The sequence below is a fragment of the Lytechinus pictus genome, unplaced genomic scaffold (assembly GCF_037042905.1).
Source record: "Lytechinus pictus isolate F3 Inbred unplaced genomic scaffold, Lp3.0 scaffold_26, whole genome shotgun sequence".
NCBI classification, from domain to species: domain Eukaryota; kingdom Metazoa; phylum Echinodermata; class Echinoidea; order Temnopleuroida; family Toxopneustidae; genus Lytechinus; species Lytechinus pictus.
This window is the reverse complement of record NW_026974146.1, coordinates 308,103-325,120: the sequence shown is the minus strand read 5'-3', so window position 1 is coordinate 325,120 and position 17,018 is coordinate 308,103. Positions and strand designations below refer to the sequence as shown.

The 17,018-nt window shown below is 35.5% G+C and overlaps 1 protein-coding gene across 1 annotated transcript; it reads left to right on the top strand.

Moving 5' to 3' along the window:
* The first annotated feature begins 342 nt into the window (after positions 1–342).
* Positions 343–12,044, top strand: LOC135158038 (uncharacterized). Its single transcript, XM_064115298.1, has 6 exons — positions 343–707; positions 3,889–3,944; positions 4,853–5,139; positions 6,435–6,510; positions 7,653–7,936; positions 9,186–12,044. Exons 2-6 carry the CDS (start codon positions 3,913–3,915, stop codon positions 11,123–11,125), a joined length of 2,619 nt encoding a protein of 872 aa, XP_063971368.1. The 5' UTR covers positions 343–707; positions 3,889–3,912; the 3' UTR covers positions 11,126–12,044.
* The last annotated feature ends 4,974 nt before the right edge of the window (positions 12,045–17,018 follow it).

Below are 17,018 nucleotides of genomic sequence, written 5' to 3'. Positions count from 1 at the left end.
GAAATTTTCAGCCCGGACCATACCCGTAAAGGAATGCTTGTCAAGGGTACCATTTATTTTTATTATTATTTTTTTTATATACTTGTTATAAGGGTAGGGTTTCACACGCCAATACTTGTAAGGGGTGCATTTTCAGAACATGGAAAATATATGTTTAGTGTGCTTTTTGAAACCAACTGTTCATGCATGGTATCCACTGGTGAATGGAAGTGCCCCCCCCCCCCTTCCCCCGGATAAAAAGTTAACTAACTAACTTACAACATGCCCGAAAAAAAAGGGATTTGATCTTCCATAGATTTTAAATAGCGCCATCTGTATGTCGATTAGGAAACAGTTTTTCTCGGGGATTCCCCGTGACGTGACGCGTTGCAGGAAGTGTCTGTCGACATCGGCCATTTTGGTAGTTGGCCGCGCACTGTACAAACTCTTCTTCCTCATCTATTCCGAACTCTGACAGTTCATTGGTGGTCATTCCTATCATCATCATGGAGACATCCAAATGCTGAGATGTTACCGTAATCAAGTGTTCAGAATCAGTCGTTAACTTAAACAACAAGATCTAACGTTACTGGCATGACTGGAGTAATCGAGTTCTGAATTGATTATCTTTCGTCAAGTTCACGAATCACGTCAGGTTGTTGGCCTACGGCTACGACTGGGCCTGGGAAGAATGATCAGATAAAATACAGATGCAGGTCATGATGCAGGTGAGATGATCGACATGTTCTTTTTCCATTAATTGCTATGTAGTAATTGCCAACCTTTGTTTTAGTGGTGACTCACAAATTCGGACGATACAAACGATCCAAGGCGATAAGCTAATTTTAGGCTCACAATCTATTGAAACAAAGTCGATGTTTTCAGATTTTTACAAATCTGAAAGTCGATGAGGGACGATACTTTCTAAGTACCTCTACAAAGACTTTGTTTACCCAGAGCCCCCTTAACCTCAGGCATATTTTCTCTAATCCTAAAAGCAAATAGCGCATTATGTAATCTTCTCCGGTGAGTGAGTAGTACTGCTACCCTGTAAATTCAAGATCAGAGGATGGGTATATATAAATTCATCATCATTCATTTGCTTGAGTCAATGCAAAACAATATTTGCATTTTATATGTTCAGCTACATGAATATAATTCACTGCCGCAGAAACCAAAATATAAAGAATGAATTATATAAGCAACTGTTTTATTAAAATGAGTATGAAAAACTTTAGCACTCACACATGAATCCGCATGAAGTGAAATAGATAACATCAAAATAAAAGTACATGTAGGCCTAATATATTATTTCCAGTCTATGCATGTGGTTTTGGGTATTGAGTCTATTGACCATTTTGCAATGCATTGAAATAATGAATAGCTAATAAACTCCTTTTCTGTGCTTTTTGTGTTCTGTATTTAACCCCAATTTATTCCTGTTTGCAGTCTAGTAGATGAATGAATAGATGAGTAAAAAGAAAGTCCTGCCTAGTTTTTATTGTTAGAATCACTATTGACTAAGTGCAGTCTATGCATGCATACAATCACTCTTCATATTTCGACTGGAAACTTGAGATATACTTATTATACTCATCATAGTTCTAACAATACGTCAGAGGAGGTAGATTCTGTTATCCAAATTACCACTTTTGAGTATCAATGGGTTCTGGTCAGTCTATGCTACAGTACCCTTCATTTTCCCTGTATACCTGTATTTATTTTTTTTGTCGGCGAGTGAAGATGGTAATTCATTTAGCTCTTTTATTGCTTTTTGCTTCATGACAAACACCACACATAGGCCTATACGCTATGCAACAGTGTGTTACTTAAAAAAAAGAAAATAGAAAACATGTTGTTAAAATCAGAATCACCATATCAAAATAACTTTAAATAGTCAAAGTTAATTAAAGGACAAGTCCACCCCAACAAAAACTTGAATTGAATAAAAAGAGAAAAATTCAACAAGCATAACACTGAAAATTTCATCAAAATCGGATGTAAAATAAGAAAGTTATGACATTTTAAAGTTTCGCTTCATTTCACAAAACAGTTATATATGCACATCTCGGTCGGTATGCAAATGGGGGAACTGATGACATCACTCACTATTTCTTTTGTATTTTATTATATGAAATATTTTGATTTTCTTGTCATTGTCATGTGAAATGAAGTTTGATTCCTCCCTGAACACGTGGAATTCCATTATTTCAACATTTTGTGCTTCAGGCAAGGAGGTCCTAATCGTCAAATTCGTAAAAATTGAAATATTGTATAATTCAAACAATAAAAAACAAAAGAAATAGTGAGTGAGTGCATCATCGACTCTCTCATTTGGATGTAACTGGCTCGTTCATATAACTATTTTGTTAAAAATAAGCAAAACTTTGAAATGTCATAACTTTCTTATTTTACATCCGATTTTGATGAAATTTTCAGCATTGTGCTCGTCTGATTTTTCTCTATTGATTTAAATCATCATTTTTCTGAGCTGGACTTGACCTTTAAAATAACTGTGTGATTTGAAAATCAATGATTACGCAAAAAGAAAAAAAAAATAAAAGAGAGGTAAATCTCATCTGTTTATACCACTCTGGCTAGAGCTATGTTTTTATTCCTGTGCTGTGTAGAATAAAAGAAATAAATAGAGCAGATTAGATCATTCATATTGCATTAGACAAAATGGGTAAATTATCTTGAAAGAGGCCAAGAGAATAATAACTATATATAGGCCTTATCTCTTGCAAGCGCGAACATCCAACCATTCAAATTATTATCATGTGAAAGTCTTCTCCTGTATTAATGTACCTCTTCTTATGTATCATTAAATCGGATCTACTTGATTTAAATTATTTCTATTTATTTCATCATATTTCAAAAAAATGTAGTAAAACAAAGAGCAAACACCAAAATTATAACCCTCTACATTGACATCAATTCTAAAATCATACATTTTACTAGTAAAATTATTCTTATTTATCTACCGGTATTCATTTTAGAAAATATTAAAGTCATAAAGATCTGATATTTTCTGCTGTGTCTGCAACCTGTGGTGTAGAGAGCTCCTAACATGTAATGAGGATCAGGGTTTTTGTCTCACCTGCTTTTCCGACGGCGTCATTATTTCATACTTGTGTGAATAATATGTCTCTCTTATAATGAAATAAGTTGCAGCAATAAATATCTAAAGCACTATTCAATTGTCAATCCAATTTTTCTACATGTAGTTCTTGGAGGAAAAATTTTGAATAAACCTAATTTCATATAATAAAATACAAAAGAACAAGTGGAGATGTGACATCATCAGTCCACCTAATGAATGTTCATGACGACTGTTTTCACAAAATATTGCTAAACTTTAAAATTCAATAACTTTGTTATTTGTTATCCGATTTTGATGAAATTTTCGGCGTTTTGCTCAGTGAATTCTACTCTATTTATTAAGCTATACATACTTTCAGCCCGGACCATCCCTTTAAAGTCATTGATTTCGACTGTTTACAGTTATTCCAATTCATTTATCAGCTAGATAGAAATAGTGTACATGTACGTAATATCCTACAAAAGAAATGTATGAGAAATAATACCTTGCATTCATATAATACCAGACAGTCAAATGACTATCACTTTGTAATTTCGAGAAAACTATATTTTTCACAGGACCCAAATTCTGGAATTCTCTGAACAAAATAATAAAAAAGGCATCTACCTTGAATTGATTTAAATTACTCATCAAAAAATTCTTCTGAATTCTTAATGATTTAAGGAAATATCTAGTCGTGTTGATTATTTTTAAGTTAGTATGTAATTCGTGTTAGCAAAAATGTGTCTGTAGGTCTACTGCTCGGTCTTGTGTAATATACATAACAGCACAAGTATTTTAATACACTCTCCTCTTATTTCTTCCAGAATTTGTGTGGGTAGCCCTATTGAATGAGAATGGAAATGGAAAAGAATAATAGAAGGTAAGGATGAGTTGAGGTAAAAAGAACGCAGAGAGCTAGAGCATAAGAAGAAGGCACATCACCATATTCTTACACTATAATGTAATATTATATTACTACCCATTAATTCCAAACTGCATAGATCCAGGTTTAACTTACCAGATGGACCATGGTCAGGGACCGACCGAACTCTGGACCTACTTTCAAATCAAAACCCAAAAAGATTCAAATTGAAGAGAAAGATTCAAATTGAAGAGAAAGAAAAAAAAAGAAAAACTCCTTATGAATCCCAAACCCTGAACTATTTTCACTAGAGACAATGTCATGGAACCTTATGAACATTAAGGTCTACATGTGGGACTAGCATTGTAAATGCCATATTCTGACAAAAGAAAGTACAGTTTTATTATCATAGCCTTAAAAAATACATTATTTCTCTTACTTGGAGCATCATGGCCCAGTGGATTAGTCTCCAGACTTTGAAACAAAGGGTCATGGGTTCAAATCCCAGCCATGGCGTAATTTCCTTCAGCACTCGACCCAGGTGAGGTAAATGGATACATGCAGGAATTAATTCCTCAAAAAGCTATGTGCACCTGAATAGGTAGCCTAGCTCAGCCGGGTAATAATAATAAGCAGTGCCCGCTGGGAGAACAGTTTTCAGAACTGAAGTGGCTACCATGGGTAAATATACCGTTATTATTATTATTATTATTATTATGTTGTAATGAATGCCAGTAATTGTTTTTATTGTTGACTATATTTACATGAATGTACTGTTCTGGTGACAAACATGGGATGTGGATTTAATTGGCTGGTTTTTTTGTCTCATCGACTAGAGGTGAAGGCGAGACTAGAAAGGGATACGAATGGCGTCTGCATGTTGTCTGTCTGTCATTCGTCTATTGCAACATAATTTTTTTTTTCAGTTCTGTCACTGAAGAAGAATTTTTGAGATTGGCCCAGCAAATCCCACCGAGGTACTATTCAGATTTAGGCATACTTTTGGGAATCTCATCTGCTGAACTTGATCATATCATTGTCCAACATTCATTGGATTACAAGGATGCATTGATGACAATGTTCACACGGTGGAGAGATGAACAGCATCCAGATGAAGACATCAGAGCTCTTCTTGCAGAAGGATTAGAAAAGAGTGACTTAGGGGGATTGTCCAAAGAACTTCTAGCTGGGAATCTAATCCAGAAAACAACAGGTAAGGTAATGATAATATCTAATAGACAACATGAATATACATTGGTAAATTATATTTGTTCATGTCTTTAGTTTTAAAAATGAAAACTATTTGAATTATCAGGGATCAGTATGGTAATTGGTTTTGCTTGCAAAATGTGCATAAAATGCCTTCTTGAATGAAGGACATTCATAAGGATTTCCAATACTATTACAATTGGTCATTTTCAAACGTGAGTGACACGGCAATCAGAGAGGGTTAAGGGCTCATATCTTTAAACTTAAAGGTTATGAATCAATTATGACTACAATATTATATACAATGGAGGACTGGCATGGGCCACTACCAGTTTACTTTGAATTATACAGTTTAGTAGATATGATTTAAAAATGGTACGTGATTGACACGACAAATTTTGGACATGGGTTTCTGACCATTTTCACCTATGATTGGATTCATGCCAAAGTAGCTGTCCAGGAGTACTGTGAGTACCAGTAAAATGGACATAAATAGTGTACCTATGTAACACATATAGTCAAAATCAATCAAACCTCTATGGAAAATGGTGCCCTCCTATATACCGTGAGTGACACGACATCCAAAATGTGAGTGACATGACAAGTGCAAAAATACAACATTTATCTCAACTATGAAAGTATTTTTGCCATGATGTTCAAGAGTAAATACCATCAAGGCATCAACCAAAAAACAAGATTAATTACATAGCAACTGTCCTCTTCAAAGTTGATAATATGTCATCCTGATAGTTTATTCTTGGTTTATGGTCATATTTGCCAACCAACTCACATTCCCTATACCATACCGCATCATTGTCACACTCGGGCTTCCACCACTCTCCTCTTTGAAGGAGGAGGAGGAGGCACTTGAAGGAGGTGTTATGTGATATTGATTGTAATCAACTTCAACATTCTTTTTGTGGCTTGATGTCATTCATAACTCTCTCCCCTTTCTGGGTATGACAGTTTAAAGGTTTGTAACTCAACATCCACAATTGATAATATAATTTTTTCTTGTAAGAAAGTGGTATTCTCCATAGTCACATCATCTGGCATGGTCTGGTAGCCAATTATGTCATGTATAACATGTCATAATCCAAATTTTAATGTAAATAAATTATGCATTTTTTACCCAAGGTGTGCCTCTCCTCCATTTTGAAATTGAGGACCTTTTTTTTTTTTTTTTTTGCTTGTCCAATATTCATCTGGAAAGTGTATTGATTGTAAAATCCTGGCCCAGCCCCTTTTTGATATATTGCCATCTTTATGTCTTGTGTTTCTTTCTTTTAAATGCTAAAGATGTTAGACAAACAACTGCAACAACTTCAAGAGCATCAACTTCAACAGGAGCAGCAGACATGTCAGTGCCACCACAGTATGTAAACAAATCAATACTTAGTTTATTTACAAATTATTGGGGATGTGACCAGATCGTTTGTATCTTTAAAGATCTCTCTGTCTTTAGCCTGCTAGAAAATAATGGATTAAGAAAATATAAACCTATATTGATCATCGGATATCATACTCTGGAATATTAAGATAAAGACATTTGGGTTGTTTGTATTTTTGATATAAAAAACTCAGTTGAAAAGGTCATTAGCAAAAGATATATATTTTAGTAAAAGGGCAATTCCATAAAATAATCAACATTTTTGTACATCTGACCCCCATATTTCTTAAGTCTTACTTCACTTCATAAACTGACCAAGTCATGGTCATTGGAGAACATTACAGACTGTCAAAAGAACAAGAAATCAGAGACAGAAAATGCCATGAAGGTCCAACATACATGTATAGGGTGGTCGGGCGTACATATTTTATGGAAAAGAAACAAAGACACACTCTATAAAATGTTGTACTTGTAGGGAATTATAGGCCAGGGAAGAATGTGAGGGTCATAGGAATACACAGACAGATTGCTGCATATTTCTGAAAAGATGGGAATATTAGTGTTTTGCTACTTTGGTTAACAGTTTATGCTGCACCGTACCAAAAATTCTCTTCCACATGTTCTAGTCTATTAATCCTGTCATGTAGGCCCTCTTTGTTCCCCATTTGTTTTGATAAACTGTGAAGATAGTGATGAACGATGCATGTCATGCATGAAAAATGTTTTTCTGTCCTTTGGTCAGGTGCTGTATGCATACATGTATTGCCAGTAGATAAACTAATGTGATTATTATAAACATTTTTAGAGGGGATTTCGTTAGACTTTGTGTCACTTAAGAGGGGATGAAACATTTTCTTCCATGAAGTTAAGAAATAATAATTAGAAAATTGAGGGACCGGGACTCGTCCCCCTTCCCATGGTATCACCACCCAGAGGAAGAAATAACTACATTTCAACTGTTTTTGTATTATGACTAAAGAGTCTTTGCAAATGCTGCCTGACAGTTTACCTCCAAGTGAAGTAAACTGGACAGTATTTGGAATAGGTGATTATAATATATTCATACTTGATGCTGAATAATGGTTCACAATAATATTAACTCTTGATATTTATCATTCATTTTACAGTATCGTCAGTGAGGAAGAACATTTGATGTTGTCAATGGAAATTGGACCTACTTACTACAAGAGAGTGGGCGTTAACCTGAATATCTCCATTGTAACTCTTGAAAATATCAAGGAGCGTAGCCGAGATAACTGCGATGCTTTGATGACAGTATTCACAAGATGGAGAGATAAACAGCTTCCAGACACAAACATCAGGGTTCTTCTTGCAGAGGCTTTACAAAAGAGTGGTCTAGTGTGTCTGTCTCAGAAACTGATTACTGGAAATCTATTGACAAAGTCGACAGGTAAGGGTAAGAAGGATGTTAAGATGGCTGCCTTCAATAAATCAGTTAATAGATATTCTTAAAACAAAATAATAAGTACCTTTTCAACTAGTGGCACTATTCATTGACCTGCTTGACCGGGTTCACATTTATTTATTTTATTAATCAAATATTGACAATAATACTTGCTTCTTTATAGAGGTAGGCTATAAATGGTGATATTTCAGTTTGCTTGAACATTTTGATACCTCATCAAAATCACTCCTACATGAACATGTAAATTGAGATGGTGCCGCGCAGAAATTTTTTTTTGTCCCATGGGACCGCGCCCGATTGAAATTGCATGCATTATACAAATAAACTGACATAAATTGACCATGAAAACATTTTTCAAAAAATTTATGACTGAAATAGTATCACGTATGATTTAAAAAAAAACACACACAAGAAAACCAAAAGCCAAAAAACAAAGAAATACATAATGTATACGTACAATTGTACATGTCTATCAGTGAAATGGACCTCTGGTGATCTCTCACAGCTACACTTTTCATGCTAAGGGGGTGGGGGGGTGGGATGGGCTCCGATTTGACCGGGGTGAAGCTTGAGTTGTTATGGATCACATTTGACGGGCTCTCATTTACAACTATGCTCTACAACAATGAGCTGTTTAAGTTTTGAGGTCACACGACCTGTTGGCCCAATAAATGACATAAGTTGATAAAAAGTGTACAATTTTCCTCAAAAGATCAAATCTGGCATTGATTTTATTGAATTACTTGTATACAAAAGTATGCATAAGGCACATTAACTAAAAAATCACCCAAATTTGTAACAAAATATTGAATTACTAAAATGCACTTAGACACGTTCTTGTATGGTCTATTTAGGGCCACAGCCACTCAAATAACATTTTCAGGAGGCACGGTCAAATCTCAATAAAAAGTGGTCTGAAAATGCTATGGAGAAGACACTGCTTTAAATTTCCTGAGGTCACTTTGTGATTTTGACAAGTAACTGAATTACATGTATTGTTTACAGGCTCATGTTAATGTGTTGTTTTGTGATATCAGCACCAAATTAAAAAAGGGGTGATGATTGTCGCTGAATTTTCATGAACTTCAGTTAATTCTTAGAAGCATACTTTTCTATTGAAAAGTTAAAGAGAATGAAATTCATTTTGGACGATAGAACCTTGTGCTTACAGAAATATGTCTATAATTGTTTCATGTGACTTTGAAGTTTAAGGATGTGACATTTTTTTTCCTAGGTGCACCTGTGACAATTCCAGTATCAGAGACCAAACCACTTACCCCTGACCTGATTAAGAAATGTAAAGATGAGCTTCAATTCAAGTACAGGACTGATTTCTGTATGATAAGGGCCGATCCACTAGATCCTGATTCTGTTGTGCCATTCCAAGATATGTACACAAACCTTTTCTTGGAAGAAGAAAAACGAAGTAAAAGGAGTCCACTTGAGTACAAGGATCTCTTTAATCTCAAAGTCAATGGCATCTTCCCCAAACGGATAATGATCCAAGGAGAGGCAGGGGCTGGAAAGACCACATTCGTGGCTAAGATTGCTTGGGACTGGATAAACGATAGTCCAGATCTGTCAAAGTTTGTGTGGGTACTCATTATCCCTCTGCGTGAAGCCAAGCGATACACGATTGGTCAGATTGTTAAGTCATATCTCTCAAAGGACAACCCAGCAACAGCCTGTCAGATCACCGAGTACATCCGTTCAAATCCAGAAAAGGTATTCATTGCCTGTGATGGATTAGATGAGTTTAGTGGCAAGGTTGTACAGCATACTGAAAGCAAGCAAGGTTCAGAAGGTGCTCAGTCAGAGTCTAATGATCAAACTGACGGGAAATCAGAATCCCAAATGAGCAATAAGAGAGAGCAAAGTTTTGATCAAGGCACAAACAGAAAAAAATCAAGATTAGAGGAGAGCAAACAACCACGGGTAAAGCAGCATTTTCCTTCAGGTACATCAAGATCTGCTGATCAAACCATAGTAGGATCACAAACAAGTCCATCAAGTACATCTATGCACCAAAGAACTAATCCCAAATCCAATCTAAGTTCTATGGAGAGAGGTTATATCACTGTTGAAGATATTCTTTGCTCAGATGAACTTCGTACTTGCCCTGTAATGGTGACAAGCCGTCCATGGAAGGCCAGTGAAATAAGAGAGAGCAGTAGTTTAAGAAATCGATACACATTCATTCATGTGGAAGGCTTTAGCAGAGAGAATGCAAAGGTTTACATTTGCAATTACTTCAAAGACACTGAGGCTACAGCAGATGAATTCATCCAATTGTTTAAAAGCAATGATATCATATCGGAGAATATGGCACCATATCCTATCTACATATCTATACTGTGTCACATGTGGAGAGAACTTGATGACAACAAGAAAGAAGAGTTGAAGGCTTTTCAAACATTCTCTGAAATATTCTGTGAAGTGTTTGAATTCCTAAAGGTGCGTTATGTTCAGAAAGAGATCCCAGATTTAACCAGCCGATTATTCAATACCTTTCGCTCTGAAATAGAGAAACTCCTGAAACCAATTTCCAAGGTTGCTTTTACTGGACTACAATCAAATAACCTTATTTTCAATGAAGAAGATCTTGAACAGTACTCAGACTCTTTGAAAACAGCATGCAAAGTAGGAGTGTTGTCACAGGAGAATAAGCTCTCATCCATTCATGATAAGAGCAGTCGGTACTTGCAGTCAACATTCTTCTTTCCTCATAAACTATTCCAGGAGTATATGGCTGCAGTCTATCTTGTTTCTCTCTATGATTCAGATTGCAGTGAATTTAAAAGGCTGATTGAGAAAGTAGTGCTCCCTAGGAAGGAAGAGTTTAGGTATCTCCTGTACTTCACTGTGTCACAGGACAAAAACATTGCCAAGTATATCACCCAGTGTCTGCTACAACAGTACACCCAAAGCCAAGGAAAGAAGGAGATGAATTTCTTGGTTGATGTAGCTTTTGAGAGTCAAGATAAAGATACCAACGCCATGCTTCGGAATTCAGTATCATCTCTGTCCATCCATGTTGTGAACACACACACTATAGCTGGTTATGCATCCACTGAGATATATTCAAAGGCGGTAAGTTGGATACAAAGGAAAAGTACCCTGATGTCATGCATGTTTCTATTTTTTCATTACAGTAGCACACCTTCAGGAGTATAGCTGAAACTCATCAGACAGATCTTAATAGTCTTGAAACGGATTTATACATAAAGACAAAAACCTTAAACCATTCAAACATCCATCTTTCAGTTTGATTTTCATTTACTGAGTAAAATATCAGTAGTACATACATGTATGAAGATATTGGAATCTTGAATTGAACTGAAATATTGTCCATCTTAGCATGTTATATTATTATTATACCGGGTGAGTTCAATAAAAACTTAACATCTCGAATCCCCAATTTACAGAAAAATACATCACGAACACGTAATTATTAAAAATGGCATGAAAGAGTATGTTTTTCCAAATAATTTGATACCATATCTATGGGGTATGTGTTAATGCTTGGATGATCAGTAGGTATTCTTTGCAGTGATGTAAATTTTTATTTGTGCCAAAGTAAAGCATGACTGCAATGAATGAATCCAGATGTCAATGATGTCATAATCCTACAAGGATTGCATTAAAATCAAATTCAAAACATGTTTTCGATAATTTATATTATACATGTAATTGTTTAATTGTTTAAACACTTTTTATTATCAGTTCTCAATTTAACTTTATTGACAAGGGATGTGCATATATGTTTACTAACTCATGTAGGATTATGGCATCATGAAAATCTGGATTCATTCATTGCAGTCATGCCTTACTTTGGTGTAAATCAAAATTTACATCACTGCAAAGAATTATTAAAGTGTGAAGACATACCACATAAATATGGTATCAAATTATTTGAGAGAAGATACTCTTTCCAGCCGCATATAATGATTATGCCTCCATGCACGGCCGTATGCAGGAGGGTGGCAGTTACCCCCCCCCCACAAATTTTGAAAACTTACATTTTTTACTGAAATTGTTCACAAAATTCACCAAAAGTACACACAGAATCCTTCTATTTCTCTTGACAAAATCTAAAACGCCCAAATGACAAGCTTGGTTGTTTTACTCCCAAGCTTTTTTTTTTTTTTTTAAAGTTTACGCATGCTTCCCCCCCCCCCCTTCACCACCTAGTGAAAAATCTCTGCATTCGGCCATGTGTTCTTTTTTTTCTAATACTCGTTGAAATATTCTTTGACTGTTTGAAAACAAGCTTTTATCAATAGGGATATATCAATATACAGTGCGTATCAAAAAAAAGTTTACACTTTGAAAAATCCCTGGGAATTAAAAAATATACAACATGTGGGTAATTTTTTCACATATACTCTTAGGTTTGGGTCTCATCTATCCAATGAAAGTAAGTTTTGACAGAATGTTACACTTGAGCGAGCCCTGTCCATTTTTGTAAAGCTCGCAGAAAACTGTTTGCGCAGAAATGCTTGTTTTCACGCTGTGTCAGGGGAAAGGGCGAAATCAAACTTACCCTGCGAAACATTTCTCATATGTTTCCCTTGCACTTTTAGTCAATTGAAATAAAACGGATACATTCAAGCATTTTGAAACAATTTTGCCACCCAAATTGAAATTTTAACACTTAGTAAGCACAACGTTTACCCTTTTTGTGCAGCTTGATCTGAGGACAAAACTGAATCTGAACAAAAGTTTATATCAGACATCTCCAGCATTTTTCACTAAGTTTTTATCATTTAAAGTGGGTTTCCATTTCATTTTCATGTAATACTTGTTTCTCCACACTTTTCCCAAGCTTGAGAATGATTAACAAAATGAAAATCAAGCCTAAGCCATTTCATGTAAATCACAGTTCAGTGTAAAGCAAATATCGTCACCATGGCCTCGGTGTGTGGGGGGAGTGGGGTGGGGCACAATGCACTCTTCGAAGGGTTTTGGGCAAGGAAACAAGATAAAAAAGGTAAAAGATATCTTCAAATCAATTTGCTAGCTAAATTCTATATGTTCTTCATGATTAAGGTCTACTTTTATTCACATAACTATTTCAAAGTTCTGCGCAAATCATTTTTCACTAACTTTTCAAAAGTAAGTGGTGCTCACTCAAGCGGAAATATTTTTTGACCGTTATATCGTCATTTGTTTAAATGGATCTGTACCAATGTTAAAATGTGGAAAAATTATCAGGATATTACAAATATATAATTTTATAGGATTTTTTCTAAGTGTAAACTTTTTTTTGATACGCACTGTATATATCAATAGGGACAGCGGCATTGAGATCCCTGATGAATGGTTACCGGCCATCCGACGGCATACTGCATCCACCGTTCTCAGCGCACGGCGCCCGCACCAGCGGGTGCCTGACACCAGCGCAGATGCTGATAGGCTGGCCGCATCGGCCAATCACAGCGCGCGGTGCACGCTCCAGCGGGCACCAAGCACCAGCGCGGACCCTGATTGGCCAGCGGCTTCGGCCAATCACAGCGCGGATCACGCCCGAGTGGAGCCAGACAATAGCTTCCGACGCTATATAACCCGTGCGCAGCAGCGTCTTTGCTCATTGCCTGACGAAGTCTAGCAGCTTGCAGACGAAACGTCGCTTTCACACTACTACGTTTGCAACATCGTGAGACAACTGGTTAATTCTTCTACTCAATCCTTCACCACGATGAACCTCTTCCACATCATCAAGCTTTTGATACTTTGTAAACACATTATTATGTAAGGGTGGTCCTTTTTCAGCCCATTCCAAGTTTGCATACATGCAGCACTGCTACCATTTCTATTCTACACTGCCTAGCATATCAACCCCTTTGATCATTCAGATTCTGATCAGGGAATTCCCTGAGCTGACCAGAAAATCTCTAAGATCTAACCAAGCTCATCAAATCGTAACATCGTGCATGTTCGGAAGGGCAAAAACAGTATTAGACAGTACCAATTCATTTCAAGTTTGATAATGGAATATGCCCAAAGAGACAACAAGTATGTTTCATTCATGCTCAATTCTAACTATATTGCATTCTTGATGTCATTCTTTTTTATTAACTTTGGATAGTACAGAACAAGCCGAGATGTGAACCATGGAATTGAGCTATTTCTACAGTATTGATTTGTAGATTTTATTCAATCTGAAATAATAAAACAAAACAGCATATTTTGAGTCATCTCAACCTGAATGAAAAAATGAATATCTTGTGTAATCTGGTCTTGATGCATTTACATTTGTCCATCAAAGTATTACTAAATATTCTGACCAAAATTTACTTTCATTGTTTAAATAGTAAAAGCATGGATTAAGACTAATATAAATCAACTGAAAGTCTGAATGTAGCAGACAATATTATTTTCTATCAAAATCACTCCTTATACAAAAGGCAGAAAAAAAAATCATTGCCCAATTTTGGCAGGGCGCCATCAACGCATAGTTGAGTCCAACTATGCCGAAACAAATCCCTAATAGCTTTTAAAACTGCTTTTCTCTATTTATGCAATTATTCATGAACCAAACTAGTTTTGTCAGAAACTTATTTCTACTTTTTTTAAATACACTTCATGAGTTCACCAAACGTTCATGTATCAGACTCATGACCATGTTTTTGTAGATTTCCTTTTGTGTAGATCTATATGAATTTATGCACTTTCACCTTACAATGAGCAGCTTGTCTTAAGCATAGATATGCTTTAAAATACATCAATCCAAACTTTGTAATATGAAATTAAACCCACATATTTTGTCTCTTCATTCTCACTAAAAGAAGTCTTATATTTTCATGCTCTTGCTAAGATTATAAATCCAAACCGAACTGAACTTCCTGGAAATGTTCACATTTTCCAACATCACTAATCACTACCAAAAAAAACTAAACAAAGCTTTCAACTGAAGCTTTTCATTAATTAAATATTCAGATTTTAGACATCTTGTATCTTTTACTTCATAACACAAATTTCAGTTATGTGCATTTAAGACAATTGTGATCAGATTTAACACGAGCCTTTCGAGCCAAAAATTGTCTACTAACTTCAACCTCTTTTCACGTGTACATTTATAATGAATTTTTACTTCTGTTTTTCGTCAATAACTCTCTTTGACTTTCTTGACATAATTATATAATCAACACATTATCTCCCCTATTATCTGATTAATCTACGAAACTTACTTCTATGACAAGACACAAATGAACATTGCTGAATTTTGGACATAAAAGGTGACGAACTGCAACACCTCCGTTAATTCATGAACGTGAAAAATCTGATGCTGAAGATAGCGCACTGTTGACAAATTTGCTATGGTATCTTTGAGATAGATAATTAAAACAAACGTTATAATAATTGTTTGGAGTGTAATCCAAAACAAATCCCTTTTTTTTCCAAAGTTTAATCTTCTCTCCAATTTAGCCTTTCTGAAGGATTAAATTTTCTCATATATTCAGCTTCTTACCAAAACAAACTTAATAGGCTAAAGTTAATTCACCGGACCTTTTTGAATGAAAAAAAGAAAAATATTTTCACAAGTAATGTTCGCTTTTGCAAAGTATGATACACTCGTGGTTTTCCCTTCATTGTTCAGCTTATTGTACTTATCCATCATTCATATTTTCTATGAAGTTGATGCACTGATCCCCTATCAATCATGAAAAAAACTTCATTTTTGATGGTTTTTAGCTCATCCGGCCCGAAGGGCAAGATGAGCTTATGCCGTGGCGTGGCGTCCGTCGTCTGTCGTCCGTCCACAATTTCTAAATGCTACTTCTTCGCCATTTCAAGTCCGATTTCAATTCTGTTTGCTTTATATGATAGCACTAGGTGGGGGATTCATAACTTCTACACAGAATTTTGAAATTCATTAAATATTCTAATTTATGCACATTTTTCAAAATTCACCAAAAATGCTTCTTCTTTATTTGTTGACCGATTTTGAATTTTTTGCTTCCATCTGGTAGAGTTTCATTTAGGTTCACCAAACTTCTACACAGAATTTTGAAATTTTGACCAAAACAATTTTTATGCTAATTTATGTGAAATTAATTAATGCAAATTTTTAAAAAATCACATAAAATGCTTCTTTATTTGTTGACCAATTTTGATTTTTTTTCTTCCATCTGTTAGAGCTACATGAGGTTCACCAAACTTCTACACAGAATTTTGAAATTTTGACTAGAACAATTTTTGTCTCACCTGCATAGCAGAGTGAGACTATACATGTAGGTGCCGCTATTCCGACGGCGGCGGCGGCGTCAACAACAAATCTTAACCTGAGGTTAAGTTTTTTAAATGACAGCATAACTTAGAAAGTATATGGACCTAGTTCATAAAACTTGGCCATAAGGTATCAAGTATTACTGAACATCCTGTCTGAGTTTCATGTCACATGACCAAGGTCAAAGGTCATTTAGGGTCAATGAACTTAGACCATGTTGGGGGAATCAACATCAAAATCTTAACCTGAGGTTAAGTTTTTGAATTACCATCATAACTTTGAAAGTTTATGGATCTGATTCATGAAACTTGGACATAATAGTAATCAAGTATTACTGAACATCCTGTGCAAGTTTCAGGTCACATGATCAAGGTCAAAGGTCATTTAGGGTCAATGAACTTTGGCCAAATTGGGGTATTTGTTGAATTACAGTCATAACTTTGAAAGTGTGTTGGTCTAGTTCATAAAACTTGGACATAAGAGTAATCAAGTATCACTGAACATCCTGTGAATATTTTAGGTCACATGACCAAGGTCAAAGGTCAATGAACTTTGGCCGAATGGGGGTATCTGTTGAATTACCATCATAACTTTGAAAGTTGATGGATCTGACTCTTGAAACTTGGACATAAGACTAATCAAGTATCACTGAACATCCTGTGCGAGTTTCAGGTCACATGATCAAGGTCAAAGGTCATGTAAGGTCAAAGAACTTTGGCCACGTTGGTGGTATTTGTTGAATGGCCATCATATCTCTATAAGTGTATTGGTCTAGTTCATAAAACGTGGAAATAAGAGTAACCAAGTATCACTGAACATCTTGTGCGAGTTATAGTA

Excerpts from the sequence above, each read along its gene's own strand:
- LOC135158038 (XM_064115298.1), top strand. The coding sequence starts at position 3,913 with ATGAGAATGGAAATGGAAAAGAATAATAGAAG. Across the intron at positions 3,945-4,852 it reads ATGGAAAAGAATAATAGAAG|TTCTGTCACTGAAGAAGAAT; the intron begins GTAAGGATGAGT and ends TTTTTTTTTCAG. Across the intron at positions 6,511-7,652 it reads GACATGTCAGTGCCACCACA|TATCGTCAGTGAGGAAGAAC; the intron begins GTATGTAAACAA and ends TTCATTTTACAG.